The sequence below is a fragment of the Synchytrium microbalum genome (assembly GCF_006535985.1).
Source record: "Synchytrium microbalum strain JEL517 chromosome Unknown SmJEL517_scf0023, whole genome shotgun sequence".
Taxonomy (NCBI): domain Eukaryota; kingdom Fungi; phylum Chytridiomycota; class Chytridiomycetes; order Synchytriales; family Synchytriaceae; genus Synchytrium; species Synchytrium microbalum.
The window spans coordinates 179,667-195,520 of record NW_022158372.1 but is presented as its reverse complement, the minus strand read 5'-3'; the positions used below and the strand labels follow the sequence as shown (position 1 = coordinate 195,520).

Below are 15,854 nucleotides of genomic sequence, written 5' to 3'. Positions count from 1 at the left end.
GCTGCTCGTATTTATAGCAGAAGTTGTACTCGAACGACCGCTAATATGATGTTCACGTCCTCCTTCTTTCCCAGCATGTTTGTCCATGTTAACGATACGTTTCTTTAGCCTCTTTCCAGCATCAGAGGATGCACCGGACATAGATCTCATATCCAGAAACTCATCGTGTATTGGCTTCGTTCCATCCACAATCGTAGCAGCTTGTATCGATATCCGTTCCGACTTTGTTGGTAAGCTCCCATCTAAAGTCAATGACAGACTCTTTTGCTTAAAATATGAGAATAGAGTCAACCGGTGTTGATGATTCTTTGTAAATGGATTTCCAGCAACTGATAGATCTTCCAAATCCAGTGATCCGAATTTGGAAAATTCAACGATATCGCTGATTTCGTTTTCGGATACATCTAAATATCGGAGCCTCTCACATTGATCGAGGCCAGTCAAAGTCTCCAATCTAAACAAAAATGGTGAGTAAAATGCGAATATGAGAGAAAATTGGGACGCGTCAAATTACTTGTTTCGAGAAATATTCAACCGTGTCAGCCTTCCTAGCAAGCTCTCAATTCCAGCAAGATCAGATATCCGATTATTGCTAATCACCAACTCTGAAAGATACAGCAAATGCTCCAGATTCTTTGGTATTTCCTAAAATCACGAAAAAGAGTATTAGCAGACTATAAAATACAAAAAAACAGCAACAAACAAACCTTGAAAGCATTAAACGAAACATCCAGCGTTTTGAGATACGGCGCAACCTCAACCAGCTCATTCGAATACTGATCCAGTTCATTACTTTTAACATCCAGCGTCGTCAACTGCGACAACGGCTGCAACAGCTCATCACCCGACAGCAGCGCAACCAGACCAGCACATCCATTCGGCAATCCATTTTGAAGTGACAGCGTCACCAGCATCCTCCTACACGTCCCAAGCTTCAAATCCTGCACCTTGTCAACATACAATCGCGTCAGCGACATGAAAGAATCCAGATCAATCCGTGCGGCAATCGTATAGTCAACCCCAACAATCTTTCTCGGTATGGTTGGCTTGACAGGCGAGACATGCAACGTTTTGAGCTCATCCACGACAACTTTGAGAGATTTGATTGCATATGCAGCGTCACTTCCATTCAGACTCTCAACACTCGTATTTGATCCAGCTAGACCTAGATACGACCACATCGAGTTGTTGCTATTTGATGTGACTTGAATGTTTGGATTTAGGTCGTTTGGTTCAGACGTTGAGTGTAATCGTTCGAGGAGATATTGGAGCTGGTGTGGGTCAAGTGTCAATGGTGGTGCATTGAGCCTCGCTGAGGTTGACGACAATCTCGTCTCGGTCGGTCGAAAGATTTGGTCTTCACGAGTTTTAATGAAGGTGCTAAGAGACGTGAGGAAGGAATCGCCCGATTCTGTCATGGTGGTTGCATATGAAAAGTTCCCTATCCAGCTTGTGCGGTGTCCTTACATTAGCCTCATCAAAAATATAGATAGTAGATATGGAGTACTACTGACTTCGAGCTTTAAGTTTGCTAGAAGATTCAAAACTGACGGAACAGCAATAATACACGCGCTAAATCATCGCGCTTCGTGCTTTTAATATCTTTCAATATTTCAATGCTCCAACTGAAAATACAATTCAAGAAAAACTAGCTACCACCAAACTAACTTGCAAAACCATTACAGATCTTTTCCTTACACGATCCGAAATTATAAGGCGTCCTGCACCAGCTTGATTATAACTTTCGCGTCTGGAAACTAGTAGTCAATTTGTCAGTGTCTGACGGGACAGGTTTACAAACTCACAATATACATTACCTTCACTTTCCAGTTTCCAGGACCGCCTTTAGCAGATCCTAAAGATGTCAAGAAGATGCGAATCAGTTCCTTAAATTCGCCGCATCTCTGACATGCAGACTTCAGTTCAAATGTCTCGCATAGATAGATACCTTGCCAAACTGGCGTTCCGTTAACCGTAAAGTCAAAAGCCTTGAACCGTGGCATAGGATTTATAAATATCTGGGCATTTGGAAATGCCACCTTCAAGGCTTTGGTGAGTTTGGTTGCCTGATAATAATCAAAACACCAGTGTAAGAAAGCTTCAACAGTGACTTGAGCTCACGGAAAACGTAGAGCTGGATGGTCAAGGAAGCATGCCTTTCGCTTATAGTTGCTGCAAGAATCACTATAGACACATGCGGTTAGATATTAGTCTTCCTTCGTACTTCCTCAACAAGAAACGTGGCCTGATGTCGAAATGTTTTGCCAGCGTGTTGATTTAGAGAGAACTTACCAGTGCTCCAAAGCTATTTTCACCTCAGAAAACCCTGATGCAGCAGTATCAGATGCCTCAGTCTTGATCTCGTTTGGTTTCAAAGCTTTGGTCGACGACAAAGACCTGGTTTTCTTTTTTGCAGGTTCTTCCACGGGCGTGAGATTGTCGTTGTCAGTGGATATCTCTTCCTTTGTGACGATCTTTCGTTTAGGCGGCATCCTCTGTTATCTTTGAGGCAGTTCTTCGTGAAAGGTAACTGGTTACGGTTGATTGGCGATCATTTGCGGACAGAAGACACGAGATCCAAAAGAACGTTCCCAGTATTCCATGCAACATTCAGATCAAGCCAAAAGCAGAGATTACACGATTTAAAAGCCTTTTATATATTTGACCGTCCAAATCTCCAACAAAATCCCAAAAACTTGCAATATACGTTTTACTAAATAAAACTACATCAGATACTGATGGTCGAATGTTACTTCGGTTCCGTATTTCAGTATCTTCATATCTACACAAGCTTTCCGGTTCCTTGTTTTAGAGTCTGGATTTCGGTCCTACATTCACAGAGCTTCCTTGACCAACTTGATGATTACATCGTCGGCAGGGAATTTAAGTGCTCGTGGGGGTCCCATTTTCAGTCCTGGAATGACGGTGGATTAGTGATGTTGTAGAAGTGGACGATATTGGGACTGCAAGGTGTTTTGGTTCGATTCGACATACCATTCCAAACATTCGTTCCATTCACGGTGACATCAAAGGACTTTGATCTGGGCTTCTCGGGATTGATAGAAACCTGAGCAGTGAAATTAGACTCGATTAGCTACCATCCGAAATCACTTTTCAGACCATGAAGATAGTGACCTGGGCAGACGGAAAAGTTTCCAATAGCAAGTTGGAAAGCTTGTTCGCCTAGAGAACGACAAAAGCGATAATCAGCTCCGTGGTGGATTTTGAAGATGAAAGTGTTGACTATCAAGAGACTTGCCTTGCCCTTATACGTGTTTCAGCTATTACTGTTTGCATGAAATAAATATAAATTAAAGCGTTAGATGATGCATTCAGAGCGTTCAGCAAAACATTCAAATCGCAGCATTCCAAATGTCACCAATGCAAATGTCATGCAGAACTCAGATCTTACCAACGTTCAATAGTGATTTGCATCGCCGATCCAGACGAAGCTGGTTGAGATTCCTCGGCAATAGCAGCTGGTTCATCAGTGCTTTCTTCCTTTTTGGTCTCCTTCTTGGTTTTAGGTGCGGCTGCTGCTGCTTTGGATTTGCCTTTGGTCGTCTTTCGAGACTTTGGCGCTGGCTCTTCTGACTCTTCTACACCGTCAATATCTTCATTTTTGACGTCTGCTTCAGTGATCTTGCTCTCTGCTTTGAGAGCTGCCTTTCTCTTGGGAGGCATCGTTTCATGTGTTGTAATGTGAAGATGGACTGGTGACCGTGAATCGAGCATTGAACTACAGCAAACCGCATCACGATTTTTACATGGCATTTTTATGTACAAATATAAATCCTAAAATTTACATGAAAATGTAAAATCTGGGTTTTTTACTATCACTACAACTACCATCCTGTCATGACACGATCCAAATCAGTCGAATGCTGTATAAACCTCTCCGACCTCCCCCTCGCTATATTCCTATTCAGGCTCTGTACAGTCAAAATCTCCGACGGCCGTATCCTTATATCCTCGTCCACATCCAAATGATCATCATCGCCAGCTCTCCAGCTAAAGTTATTCGACACAGTGTCGGTCTCGACACTCGAATGACGAGAATCTGTATCCTGCCACCGTCTCAGCAGACTATTCCGTAGCGCACTATTCCGGAGACTGGCTGTACGTCGCGGTATTGTTACGGGGGGAGAGTCTGGCTCTTGGGGGAGTGGGCGATTATAGTAATCTTCGGAGATGGCGGTGTCTACTATGGTGTCTTGGGAAGACTCTGTTGATGATTGGAGGGATGTGGATTCGTCCGCTTCGTTGCCTTCTGGTAGTGAGTGTTCTTCTTCGTCTTCGTCCTCGTCATCCTCCTGTTCGTCCTCATCCTGTTCATATTCATCCTCCTCCTCGTCGTCGTCTTCAGTTGGCGATACCGGATCATCCTCCTTGATCAAATGCCTCGGAATAGTGATTGACGATGTAGACAGCAAATCCTCATAGCTCGGCAACGTCATTATATACCTAGTTCTCTCACGATCAGGCGATTGTGGCGGTGACGACGATGTAATGTTACTACCGAGAGACTCAACAGGCGATGTAGGTGATGTCGGCATGCCATCAGATATAATCCCTAGTTGAACGCCATCGACTTCCACACCCACAAGATTTAAGACTGATAAATCACCCACTTCTCCGTCCCATTCTTTTGTGTATATCGGGAGTGGCTGGTCTTCATCTTCGTGATCTACTACATGTTCCAAGTGGGTTTCGTCCATTTCTATACTCTGTTGCTGTTGCAGAGTCAACTCGGAATCTGGGATGCTGGTCAATATTATTGGTGGCAGATCCTTGCTTCCTTTACGCTTCCAGCGTTCCAAGCATGCTTCTATCTTCCGTCTGTATCTTAGCATGCATAGTGGGATGAAGAATGCTATCAATACAAAGGTGCCCCTATTGTTGTTGTTAACAAAGCGTTAGTTAAACTGTGAAAAAGTTGCCCGAAACGTAGACGTAGTTACCATATTAAGACATCATCTACAGCACTGTTCTTTGTGTTGACTGGACTACTTATAGCAGACGGTTGTGAGGATGGCAGCGCAAAGTTGATTGCAGTTGGTAGAGATCCAGGTATCTGTCTCTTTATCAATCCAATATCTTTAATGGTTGCTGTTGTAACTTGTATTGGGTCCAGATGCTGTTCAGCATCTGCGGCATTCAGTAGTGGGAGTATCATTTGATCCCACGGACTGTTCTTAATATGCGATCGCTGTCTAGCAGGACCCACTTATTAAACTTGGAAAAGTACTTGACCGTTTATACTCCGAGGATGAAACGAAAGACACAGAGCTGTGTCTTGGTTTCTTTCCTTTATCGTGCGTGTTCCAGTTTTTCATACTCACCACAACTTTTGAGATAGGGAGCTGAATGCATGCCATTTTCACTTATCGAAAATAATTTTGAAATATCGGGTCCATTTTCCTCGCCCCCTTGATCAATCAAAAACCTCCGAGAAGACAGCGACTTTTTTCATTGTTTGCAGCAACCAAGTCAAATCGACTATAACTAGGAGATCCAGATAGAAACCATGTCGGATGACTACAAGAAGAACATGTAATTTAGACCTTCTCTTCATGATCCGACGATAGATCTAACGCCATCTTCCTTCTATGTAGTGGTATAACTGGAAGCATCAGTTTGCTGGTTTCCAGTATGACTGGGCCAGGTAACATATAACCAACCTCATGCAATTATAGCCAGATCTAATACTATATAACGCATACTAGGCATTGTGACTATACCGCTGATCTTCCAGACAGGTGGATGGGTAGTGTGAGTGGAAATTCGCCCAATGATAAAAACTCAAGGATTGTGCTGAGTAACCTTTAATTGTGTTAACTAGACCACTCCTGACGTTTCTGGTCATGATGGTATTGACCGGTATGGGCTCACTATGTCTCGTCGAAGCCATGTCCAAGTTTCCTGGGAATCGAAACTTTGAGGTACACATATTGTCGCAACTTGAATCCCTACAATGAAACCAACCGTCTCTTTTTAGCAAAACGTGGAATACACAGTGCTAGTGCATCAATTTTATGGTCGAAACTGGTACTATTTGACACATCTTGTCATTTATGGATCCATGCAGTCAATCAACATCGCTTCTATTATTGTCTCTATACAGGTATATTCTGCCTCCTTTCTATCACCTAGAGATTCAAGAAACTCATATTTGTCTTATTTAGACGTTGGATTCATTCTTAATAACAGTGTTTGGTGCAACTTGTGGATTTCAGATTGCTCCTCAGCAAGGGATTCTGTGTGTATCGACGCAAAGTGGCTCCAATTCTCCGTTTGATGGGAATACGATGTTGATGACTGCTGGATTTTTGGTACGTCCTTTCTGCGTCAGTGCTTAAGGGGGACTCTTTCGCTCACGCCAACTCATGTTTATCTCAGCTTTTGATTGCTCTCGTCGCACCTATGGCAGCAATGAAACTCAGTGATAATATGATTATTCAATTTGGTATTTATTCCGTTTGAAAATTTGAACGGGTTTTCTCTCTGGGCTCTCTCTGACAGCTCTTCTCACACACCACAGTCTCATTCTGTTTCCTGGTATTCTGCCTCACCGAATGGACAATCCTCTCATGGAGTATCGGCGCCAACCCTTCATACCTTCCCGCATTCGGCGCTTCCCCAGCATCAGTTATAGGAACAGTGGTGTTCAACTACGCATTCGTGACAACAGTGCCCAGTTGGATCAACTCAAAACACCCGAATGTCAGCATCACGAAGTGTATATGGATTTCATTGGCATGTGCCACTTTTGGATATATTGTGTTTGGTGTGTTTGGAGCGTTGGCGCTTATAGTGCCTCAGGGGTCGAATTTTATGGTCACGATCCAGACTAGTGCTTATGCTAGTCCGTTGCAGTCTATTATCTTTGTGTAAGTTGAGAATTTTGAATGTTTGGGATGCATTGAAGCTGATTAAAGTTGCTCTTTTTCGCCAGTGCATTCCCAATTTTGGCATTGCTCACCTCCATTCCTGTGTACATTATCATTTCAAGAATGAATTTGATTCAGTCCAAGCTGTGTACTCCAGGTAACATACTCGAAATTTACTCCAAAAAAGTGACAATCCATTACAAATATTTGACACTTTCAAATCACATTCATCTACAGGTCTCGCAACATTCTGGGCTGCCATCTTCCCCTTCTTGGTCGTAATCCCCTTCCAAACCGGCACCCTAATCAACACCTTCATAAACTGGACTGCCCTTATCTTCCAATCCGTAACAAACTTTATCGCCCCCTTCCTCATCTACCTCTTTCTCGAAAAGCGAAACATGGTCCTCGCACAATCCGTCATTGACGAACTAGATGCCATGGATTTCATGGGTGGAGAAAAACGTAAAAGAGGTGGTGACGATGATGATTTCGACTATGTGTACCATCTCCCACATGCAAATCCAGACATTATTGTGAGACGAGACCCATTCTCGTATTACCTCAAACAAAACCAGAACGATGGCATGTTTGTAGATATCGACTCGCCATTTGGTGGAAATGGAACCACATCAGCCCCAAATATATCTGCATCAGCAAACGCTATCGTACCCGGATTCAATCTCCCGATGGTGACAGCCCCAGCAATGACACTTACTCCCGGTGCAGGAACAGGACTAATGGCAACCATGCTCTCGTCACTTGCAGCCTCAAACTCACCCATGCTAGGCGGATCCATGATGAGACTCGACGCCAGCAACAAATCATCAACAAACCTGAGACAACCATCTGCACTACGACTCGACAACCTAGGTCCCAAACACTCTGTCCAGAACATGCACAGACACAATACCGGAGATCTGGACTCGACTGCCTCACGCAACAGTTTCGCACCTGAAGGATCCCAGCTGTCTCTCACAAGATCGCGACCACGAGGTCTCGACGCACTCACCAACGGCGACCAACCCACACTACGCCAACGACTCGCTAACGCCAGCAGTATGCTGGGCGACAACAAATCCCGTGCTGGATCACTTGCAGGCTCACGACTCGGATCAAGAGCAACAGGACTCGACCATAATCGGGGCAAGACTGCACTGGCTGGTGCCGAGGCTGCATTGTTTGGATCCATTCCTGACGCAAATGCTGCGTATCTGGAGGAAAAAGTCACGGAGGGATTGGCTGCTCAGGATTTGATTAATAATGATTTGAATGCTTTTAGAGCATATCCGCAGTGGATTACGGATGTGGTGCCTGCTAAGGTGCTGGTTGCGTTTGCGTTCTGTTTGACTGTTTGTATTGTTGTTGGGGTTATTATTTATGATTTCGAGCAGTTGGCTGTTGGCAAGTCGCCATTCTAAACGCAATCTAGTAATTGACGATGCTTTAACATAAACATTAATATATTCCATCAATAATTTAAGCAGAACCATGTCTTGCACGTTTCAAAGTTCGTTTCTTTCGCATGCGCAAAACACAACGACACAATCTCGCAAACAAGTCCAAATATTGGGAGGGGAAAAGTTTCATGTCGTATTACTAGCAGACGATACAAAAAACAACAACCCCCATACAAAAGCAGCAATATTAATATACTACAATCCCCACCACACGACGACATTTTAATGCTTGCCAAAGGGGCAAACAAAAGGGGGCTTTATCCTCTGCTAAAATGATAATAACTATTTATAATGTGTCTCTTTTTTCACACTTTTTTCACACCATAGCATCCTTCCCAAGCCAACAAATAATACTACTAGCTTTTGTAAACAAACTCCTTCCAAAGCTCCAGTATGGTGTAATATAAGAGGCAATGCGGGTCACCTAATTATAAGTCAAGGGAGCATCTCCAGGAGTTTGTTTGGCTATCTATCTATAATCACTTTTTGTTTTTCTGACTTTCACAGGATGGTGGGTGGGTTAAAAAAAGGTTCCGGTATTTTTTAAAGTTGTTGGTTGTCCTGGTATAGAAGCTAGCTATACTCAACAAACAGCTTGATTGGTTGTCATGTGCGACGGGTTTCACACAATCTCTTTTGTTATGGGTAGATGGGGGTCAATACCGATTCAGGTTTTTCAAGTTGAGAGAAGATCTAGATCTAGAGAGATTTTTTAACCATCTAAGGAGCCGTGGCGGTCTCGTTCGTGCCTGGCAAGAGAGTCCAGTCGAGAGAACGACGAGGGGCATTGGCCGCACTTGAAACTCTAATGTGTTCAATCATGAAATGTTAACCTTTGCAAATCACAACACCACCATCCAACAACTTGAATGCACCTTTTGCTTGACATGGCTCTTGTTGTGTCGAACCAGGTCTGAGTTTCGAGGAAAAGACTTCCCACATGGGCACTTGAATGGCTTTTCTCGATTTGGATCATGGATTCCAACGTGGTCTCGCAAATTGGAAGCCCGAGAAGTACCATATTGACAGTCAGGGAAGTCACAAGTGTACCAAGTTGAAGGAGTTCTCTTCTTTTTGATAACACCTTGAGAAGCTCGTCTTCGACCAGTGGAAGTAGATGGAGTGGGCGAGTCGTTTCGAGACTCGTTCTCGTTATCGTGCTATAAATGAATGGAATTGGAATACATTGTTAGTGATTGCTCTTGTGCTTGTATAATTGATTACGTGTGACACATGAAAAATTGCATTTCATGCTCAGTCACGGTAAAAGTGGGAAAAACAACATACCTTAGTCGGCAAAGTGGTAGCAAAAGCCTGGGCGACAGTGAATGGATCGACATTGCCCTGGTGGAAGGCAGCGAGGAAAGTATTGATGTCGTTGCTATTTATAATTGGGTTTACGTCTGGGAAGTACGATTGAGCGGCGGCGAGTTCGTTGAGCGGCAAAAAGAGATCGACCAAGTTGGGTTCGAATGCAGCGTTGGCGAGTTCTGTCAAGTTGGGATAGCTTTCTCCAAACTCGGGGAAGAGACAGTCGTCACCTACAAGACAAATTGTGGTAGTGAGTGTGTGAGGCTTGGTTTTTCGCAACAGACTAGAAGAATGAAGAGGAGCGACGAGGGAATATGATGCATTTGATGGACTTACCGGCAACGGGAGTATCAAAAGTATCGAATAAAGGAGTGTATTCGGGCGTAGCAAGTGGATTGGAGTTGGAGGGCAACGAGAAGTCGTGTAAACTTTGCTCGTATGGAGTTGGGTAAGGCAATTGAGTAGCAGTAGTAGCGTTAGAATGACCAAAGACCAGAGTGGAAGCTGTTTCGAATAGATTGGTATCCTCTACAAGGTTCTTTCCATTTTGGCTGATGTTGAGTTGATGTTGGTTTGGGTCTACTGACATAAAACTGGTAGTAACTGGTAGTATGGGAGTTGGTTTATGAATAGTTTCCTAGTTAGATTGATGGCGATTGATGGTTAGTATCTGGGCTAGTTGGTGGTCAAGTCACCAGCAAGATCTCGATTTGAAATTGAAGGCGAAAATGGTGTTGGAAGCAGATGAGCAGATGAGGAACTTACTGTTGAATGAGGCAGGGCTAACGATAGACGATGCGCCGTATCTAGTGTGTTGATATATATGGTTCCTATCTCTTTTGATATGGAACTCTTGGTTGTTGCGAAACTGAGGAAATGTGTGTGTGCTTTTGCCCTCTTTCTCCCTTTCAGCAAAACTGGACAGCTCAGCGGTTTTTTCGAATCAAAGACCGAAGCGCTGACCGAATTGACCAACCTTTGACCAACGAGGCAGTGCGATGACACCAAATACACTGACCGAATTCATTTTTGAATGACAAATTTCCTCTCCGTTATAACCACCAAATTTTGAGCTTTTTTGGGAAATTTGTTTTCAGAGCACCTAAACGGCAAACTTTTCGCGACATGGCAATCAAATTATGCATCAATTATATTCACAATCACATTATATTAACACGCACACGGCGCCTCATTAATGAAAACCCTGCTATTCCCAAAACTATTGCACCACAACTACCTCCAAGAGCAGAAATCACAACCACATATCCCACACTCGACGCATTAGCAGTATCAATCATCCCAGATAGCGTACCACTGGCACTGCAATTGATTCCAGATGCCAGTTTAAGTGCCGAGTTGGCTAGATCAAACACAAGCACTCGGTTGTAGAATAGTGGGAGGCCAAGTGTTATACCGGATAATTGAGATGAGAGGCCTGAGCGGAAATAGAGTCTGCAGTTGGCTGACAGTGGTGTTCCGGATGTTGGATCACAGTTTGAGTCGGTGGTTATCCATGGTAGAGATTGTCGAGAATAAGGGAGTATTGAAGTGTCCCTAGTTGTGAGACAGGACGATCCACATGCTACTGACGATATAAAGGATGATGAATTTATAGTCACATTGTTGGTTCCAGATATGGTGAGAGACAGAGTGATGTTGTCGGAAGTCATCGCAGTACTTGACACAATGATGTAGCCTGCACTCCAAAAGAGAGTCGATGCTGAAGTATTAGATGGAAATATTATGGCTGAAGATGATTGTAGTTTGCTGACGAGTGTCGAATAGGTTGTAGGTGGCAGACCAAGTTCACTGCTTGTTGAATCCAATATACACGTCCCTTGACTACACGAAGTTTCTGCAACACTCATTAGCGAAACACTGCTTATGTAATTCGACCCAGACGAAAGACTAAAGTTCGTCACATTCAATCCGTAATAGCCTCGTGCAGTAACAAGATCCAAAGTCATCAAATCCGTTGACGGCGCAAAAAAGGATGAATCCCATCCACCAATCCATAAATGTCCCGACGACGTAACATTCAGCCTCGTTACAGCATCATTCTTGCATATCTGAAGCGCGAATGCATCCACAGCCAAATTGCTGATTCCATGTATGAATCCCGTCGACGATATAAACGAATTGGCAAGTCGTGATGCTCCAAGTCCCATGATTCCTCTTGACGCAGGCACGGAGGCACTCGTACATGTCTTCAATGCACTCCCTGTAATAGCATCAATAGCCATCATTGGCAAGTTTGGCATCAAAATATCACCAACAGCCACATCCTCGTGTACAACACGTCCAGAAAGACTTCCAGTCGTGTAATTATTCACAGCAGTGATTGATGGTGTCGGTATTGTCGGCTGATACGTGGTATTACATGATGAACACGAAGCTCTTGTAAGTATTGCCAAGTCCGAGGATGATGTGTCGATTAGGATGGGAAGGGTTAGTCCTTCTCTTGTCATATTGATATTGGCATAGAATCCACCTAATTAGGCACATAAGAAGTCTGGTTAACAGTGTTTGTAGAGTTTGCGGCGTTACGACACAATTTCGAAGGAATTTCGTACATTCTGAACTCCCGTAAACAGGAAGGACAGTGAGCTGCGGTACGACAACTGCATCTGTTACGGCAATAAGAATTAACAGTAGCTGTATCCTCATGATGCGTTGGCGTCTCTGGAAGAACGGGAAGAGCAACTGCCACATCCGCGCAGTAATATCCAACCCTATGTGTTAAATCCAAGTCCAACGCTTCACGAAATAAAGGACATAAACCGGTCTTTTGTGAGCTACTGGGCAAATATATTTTGTATACAAAAGTGGTTTCGATGCTAGGGACTTTATGCGGACTTCTCCGTAAGCTACATTTGAAAATGTTTTGCGTTAAGTAAGGGATGCAATCACAGCAACAAAGAAACAGGTACAGGTGTGCATCAAAATTCCAACGTAGACATCTCCTCTTCTTACCTTCTTAGTACCACGGAGCAGACCGGTTCTCCTGGCAGCAATGAGACCAACTTTTTGACCTGGAGGAGCAGATCGAGCAACAGTAGAAGCGTGACCAATATGTTGATGGTTACCACCTCCGTGAGGGTGATCAACAGGATTCATAGCAACACCACGAGTCTTTGGCCAAGAGTTTCTCTTGACACGGAACTTGTGATGAGCACGACCAGCCTTCAACATTGGTTTATCAATTCTTCCACCACCAGCAACAATACCGACTGTAGCACGACAGTTACCCATGACTACTTTTTTAGCACCTGATGGCAGTTTGATACGAGTGATTCCTTGGTCTGGGTTGTGACCAATGATGGTGGCATAGTTTCCGGATGTACGGGCTAATGCGCCTCGATCTCCAGTCTTTTCTTCAACGTTGCAAATGATTGTTCCTTCGGGCATACATTCAAGTGGTAACACGTTACCGACGTTGAGAGTTGCTACATATTAACAGATATATGAGTATCATTGTGATTCAAGCGTTCATGCAAGACGAATATGTAGTCGTTTTATATATACCCTTTTTGCCACAGTATACGAATTGGCCAGTAAACATTCCTTCAGTAGCAACAAACATTTCTTCCCTCAGTTTGTATCGGTATGGATCACGGAAAACCACACGGGCCAATGGAGCCCCACGACCTGGATCATGGATGATTTCCTTGACTAGACCTCGAATGTATCCGTGTCTGTGAAAGGAATCATCAGAAAAATGCTGTTCTTACAAGCAGAAGCTATCTAAAGGACTTGAATTTCCACAATATCGTACCGTTCAGCGTAATCCAATGGACGGAGCTTAGCAGCTCCAACCCTTCTCTTGACGTGAGATACGAAAATACCACCTTTACCCTTCCTTTGGGCTCGAATAACACGACCCATGGCTATAAAACAACGATGATGCCAGTGAGTTGACAGTTGATTTTAGTATGATTCCTAGATAGATTTGCTTGTAGAGCCTTTCTTTCTCTGTCTCTCTCTGCACTCTTCGAATTCCAACAAGCTCGTAAAGTGTGAGGACCATGAAATCCATCACATCCATCCATTGTTTTGTTAAACATGGGCGGTATTTTCGAAGCATCCAAAGTGTTCATCAGGTCACAACAAGTATGTAAATCCTGGCACTCACCTCTGCAGTTGCTTTGCCTTGGTTTCTATATGTGTTTGCGTTGGTGTGAGCTGACTGCTTATGTAACCAGCTCGTAAGCACTACTAACAAGAAGCGAAGTTAGAGATGTGAGCAAATGAGACCAGTTAGAGCTTTGATCTACGCGTCGCTTGCCCGCTTGAAATTGTGATGGTGACTAAAGCTCGTCGTCACGTACGAAACCTCGAATCCGAACAAGAAGTGCGTGTCTACTTATTAAAGAATGAATATGAAGATAACAAGTGAAATAATAATGTAGTAATGTATGTGATTCAATAGCTGACATAATCGTCGATACGATATAATCGCGTTACAGACCTCATTTTCACCGCTGCGTATTATTTCTCAGTTTCCTGCTGAGTGACTCCGATTAAAATATTGAACTGAGGAGCTGATCATCTAGTCGTCGTTAACGATTTAGCAGTACGTTCAGGTAATATGCTTGTAGATAGCGAAGTTGACCTCGCCGAGCTCACAATTTGTGCTTCTGTACCAAGATTTAACCATGACAAGCTAATCTGACAATTACTTGAACGATGCAGAAAATGACCTCGCTTTGGCTTGATGTGCCTGAGGCACTTGCTCCTCTCAAGCATACCGCTCGACATGATAGTAGCTTGAAATTCACGTTGATGACATTCAATGCTCTGGCACAAACTCTCATCAGACGTGATCGCTATCCGAATTGTACTAAGAATGCATTGAAGCTCAAGTAAGACACGCTACAAATAGACTGATACCTTTATCTTCCTGACTTTGAAACACATTAGGACTCGAATGCCGCTCCTGGTAAATGTGATTGAACAACACAAACCCGATATAATTTGCCTACAAGAAATCGATCACGACCACTTCGCAAGTAACTTTGGAAGCACTTTTACACGACTGGGCTATGAATGGTCTTTTGATAGAAAGACTCCGAAGGACGGGAAAGATACGGCCCAATATGGTCTTTGTGTCGGTTGGAAGTCTGCCACGTTCGAATCGAAGTGGCAGTTAATATTAGATTTCGATTCTGCTGAGCCGCCGTGTCAGTCTAAAACAGATTGGCAAACTGGATGTATAGCTCAAGTTGCTGCCTTCACCACATCGAATCCAAGTGTTGGGTTGATTGTGTCGAATCAAGTAAGCCGGCAGTAGCAAGAACCGGCTGTTTGCAAAGTTGAAGCCTGGCTTATATTTGTCCCACTAGCATAGTTATTGGAGACCTGCAGCCAAATTCACGAAATTGCATCAGGCCATGGTGACTCTGGAAGGCATTACAGATTTGAAACGGCAACTAGAACAGGTCGATGAGAGTGGAATACGATGGCATGGATTCATGTGTGGTGGTGAGCTTCTGAGAGTTTGCAATAGAACTGACGACCGTGTCTGACCCAGCCGAAGGTAGATTTCAATGTAACTCCACTCGAAGCGACCTATCGAGGAATACGGATGCACAAGCCTCTGACACCCGAGATGATGGCAGATCTGCAGCTTGATGCAGAGGAAGGCGCCGTCGATACCATTATCAAACGTCGAGAATCTCTGCCGCGTCTCGATTCCTGCTACTCCACATATAGAGCAATCGTATCCAAGTCACCAGCTCCGAATATTGATCACGATGAGCCAGAGTATACTCACTGGAGTGAAGGATTTGTGGGTACTCTCGATTATATATTTAGTGTTCGAGACGAGGAATTATCGGTGAAGGTTGAACGACTGTTGAGAATAGTAACTCTAGAAGAGTTGAGAGCACCAATTCCGAATGAGACTATTGGATCAGATCATTTGCCTATAATGGCAGAACTTACATTATCGAGGGCCTAGTACAGAAGCATTTACATAGGTTTTTTAAATATTTCGGATCATCGTTCAAAGATCGTGGAAGGAATGTGTTTTGTGGAGCTTACACTTGACCTCACTGAAGTTGTATGTTGAGTTCGAACATGCAAGCTGGCGACACGGTCTGCTGAGTTTCTCAAATTATATTGAATTGAGGTCGACGAAGCAGCCTATTTCTCTGGCTTGTATGTGTATGGAACAGGAGCATTCTATCATGTT

The 15,854-nt window shown here is 43.7% G+C and overlaps 4 protein-coding genes across 4 annotated transcripts; 2 read left to right on the top strand and 2 right to left on the bottom strand.

Moving 5' to 3' along the window:
- Nucleotides 1-3,845: 3,845 nt before the first annotated feature.
- On the bottom strand, nt 3,846-5,176 carry SmJEL517_g03935 (uncharacterized protein; the record flags this gene model as incomplete). The annotated part of the gene is made up of 2 exons (XM_031169863.1): nt 3,846-4,893; nt 4,962-5,176. 2 exons carry the CDS (start codon nt 5,174-5,176, stop codon nt 3,846-3,848), a joined length of 1,263 nt encoding a protein of 420 aa, XP_031024184.1.
- Nucleotides 5,177-5,527: 351 nt separating this feature from the next.
- Nucleotides 5,528-8,311, top strand: SmJEL517_g03934 (uncharacterized protein; the record flags this gene model as incomplete). The annotated part of the gene is made up of 10 exons (XM_031169862.1): nt 5,528-5,553; nt 5,616-5,665; nt 5,727-5,772; nt 5,843-5,942; nt 5,999-6,124; nt 6,186-6,332; nt 6,400-6,466; nt 6,542-6,890; nt 6,956-7,047; nt 7,128-8,311. 10 exons carry the CDS (start codon nt 5,528-5,530, stop codon nt 8,309-8,311), a joined length of 2,187 nt encoding a protein of 728 aa, XP_031024183.1.
- Nucleotides 8,312-9,062: 751 nt separating this feature from the next.
- Nucleotides 9,063-13,546, bottom strand: SmJEL517_g03933 (uncharacterized protein; the record flags this gene model as incomplete). The annotated part of the gene is made up of 9 exons (XM_031169861.1): nt 9,063-9,155; nt 9,226-9,510; nt 9,638-9,891; nt 9,998-10,298; nt 10,843-12,152; nt 12,235-12,343; nt 12,635-13,107; nt 13,187-13,356; nt 13,437-13,546. 9 exons carry the CDS (start codon nt 13,544-13,546, stop codon nt 9,063-9,065), a joined length of 3,105 nt encoding a protein of 1,034 aa, XP_031024186.1.
- An 810-nt stretch (nt 13,547-14,356) lies between these two features.
- SmJEL517_g03932 (uncharacterized protein) lies at nt 14,357-15,620 on the top strand (the record flags this gene model as incomplete). The annotated part of the gene is made up of 4 exons (XM_031169860.1): nt 14,357-14,523; nt 14,582-14,936; nt 15,004-15,142; nt 15,202-15,620. The coding sequence occupies 4 exons, from the start codon at nt 14,357-14,359 to the stop codon at nt 15,618-15,620; spliced, it is 1,080 nt and encodes a 359-aa protein (XP_031024185.1).
- Between the last annotated feature and the right edge of the window lie 234 nt (nt 15,621-15,854).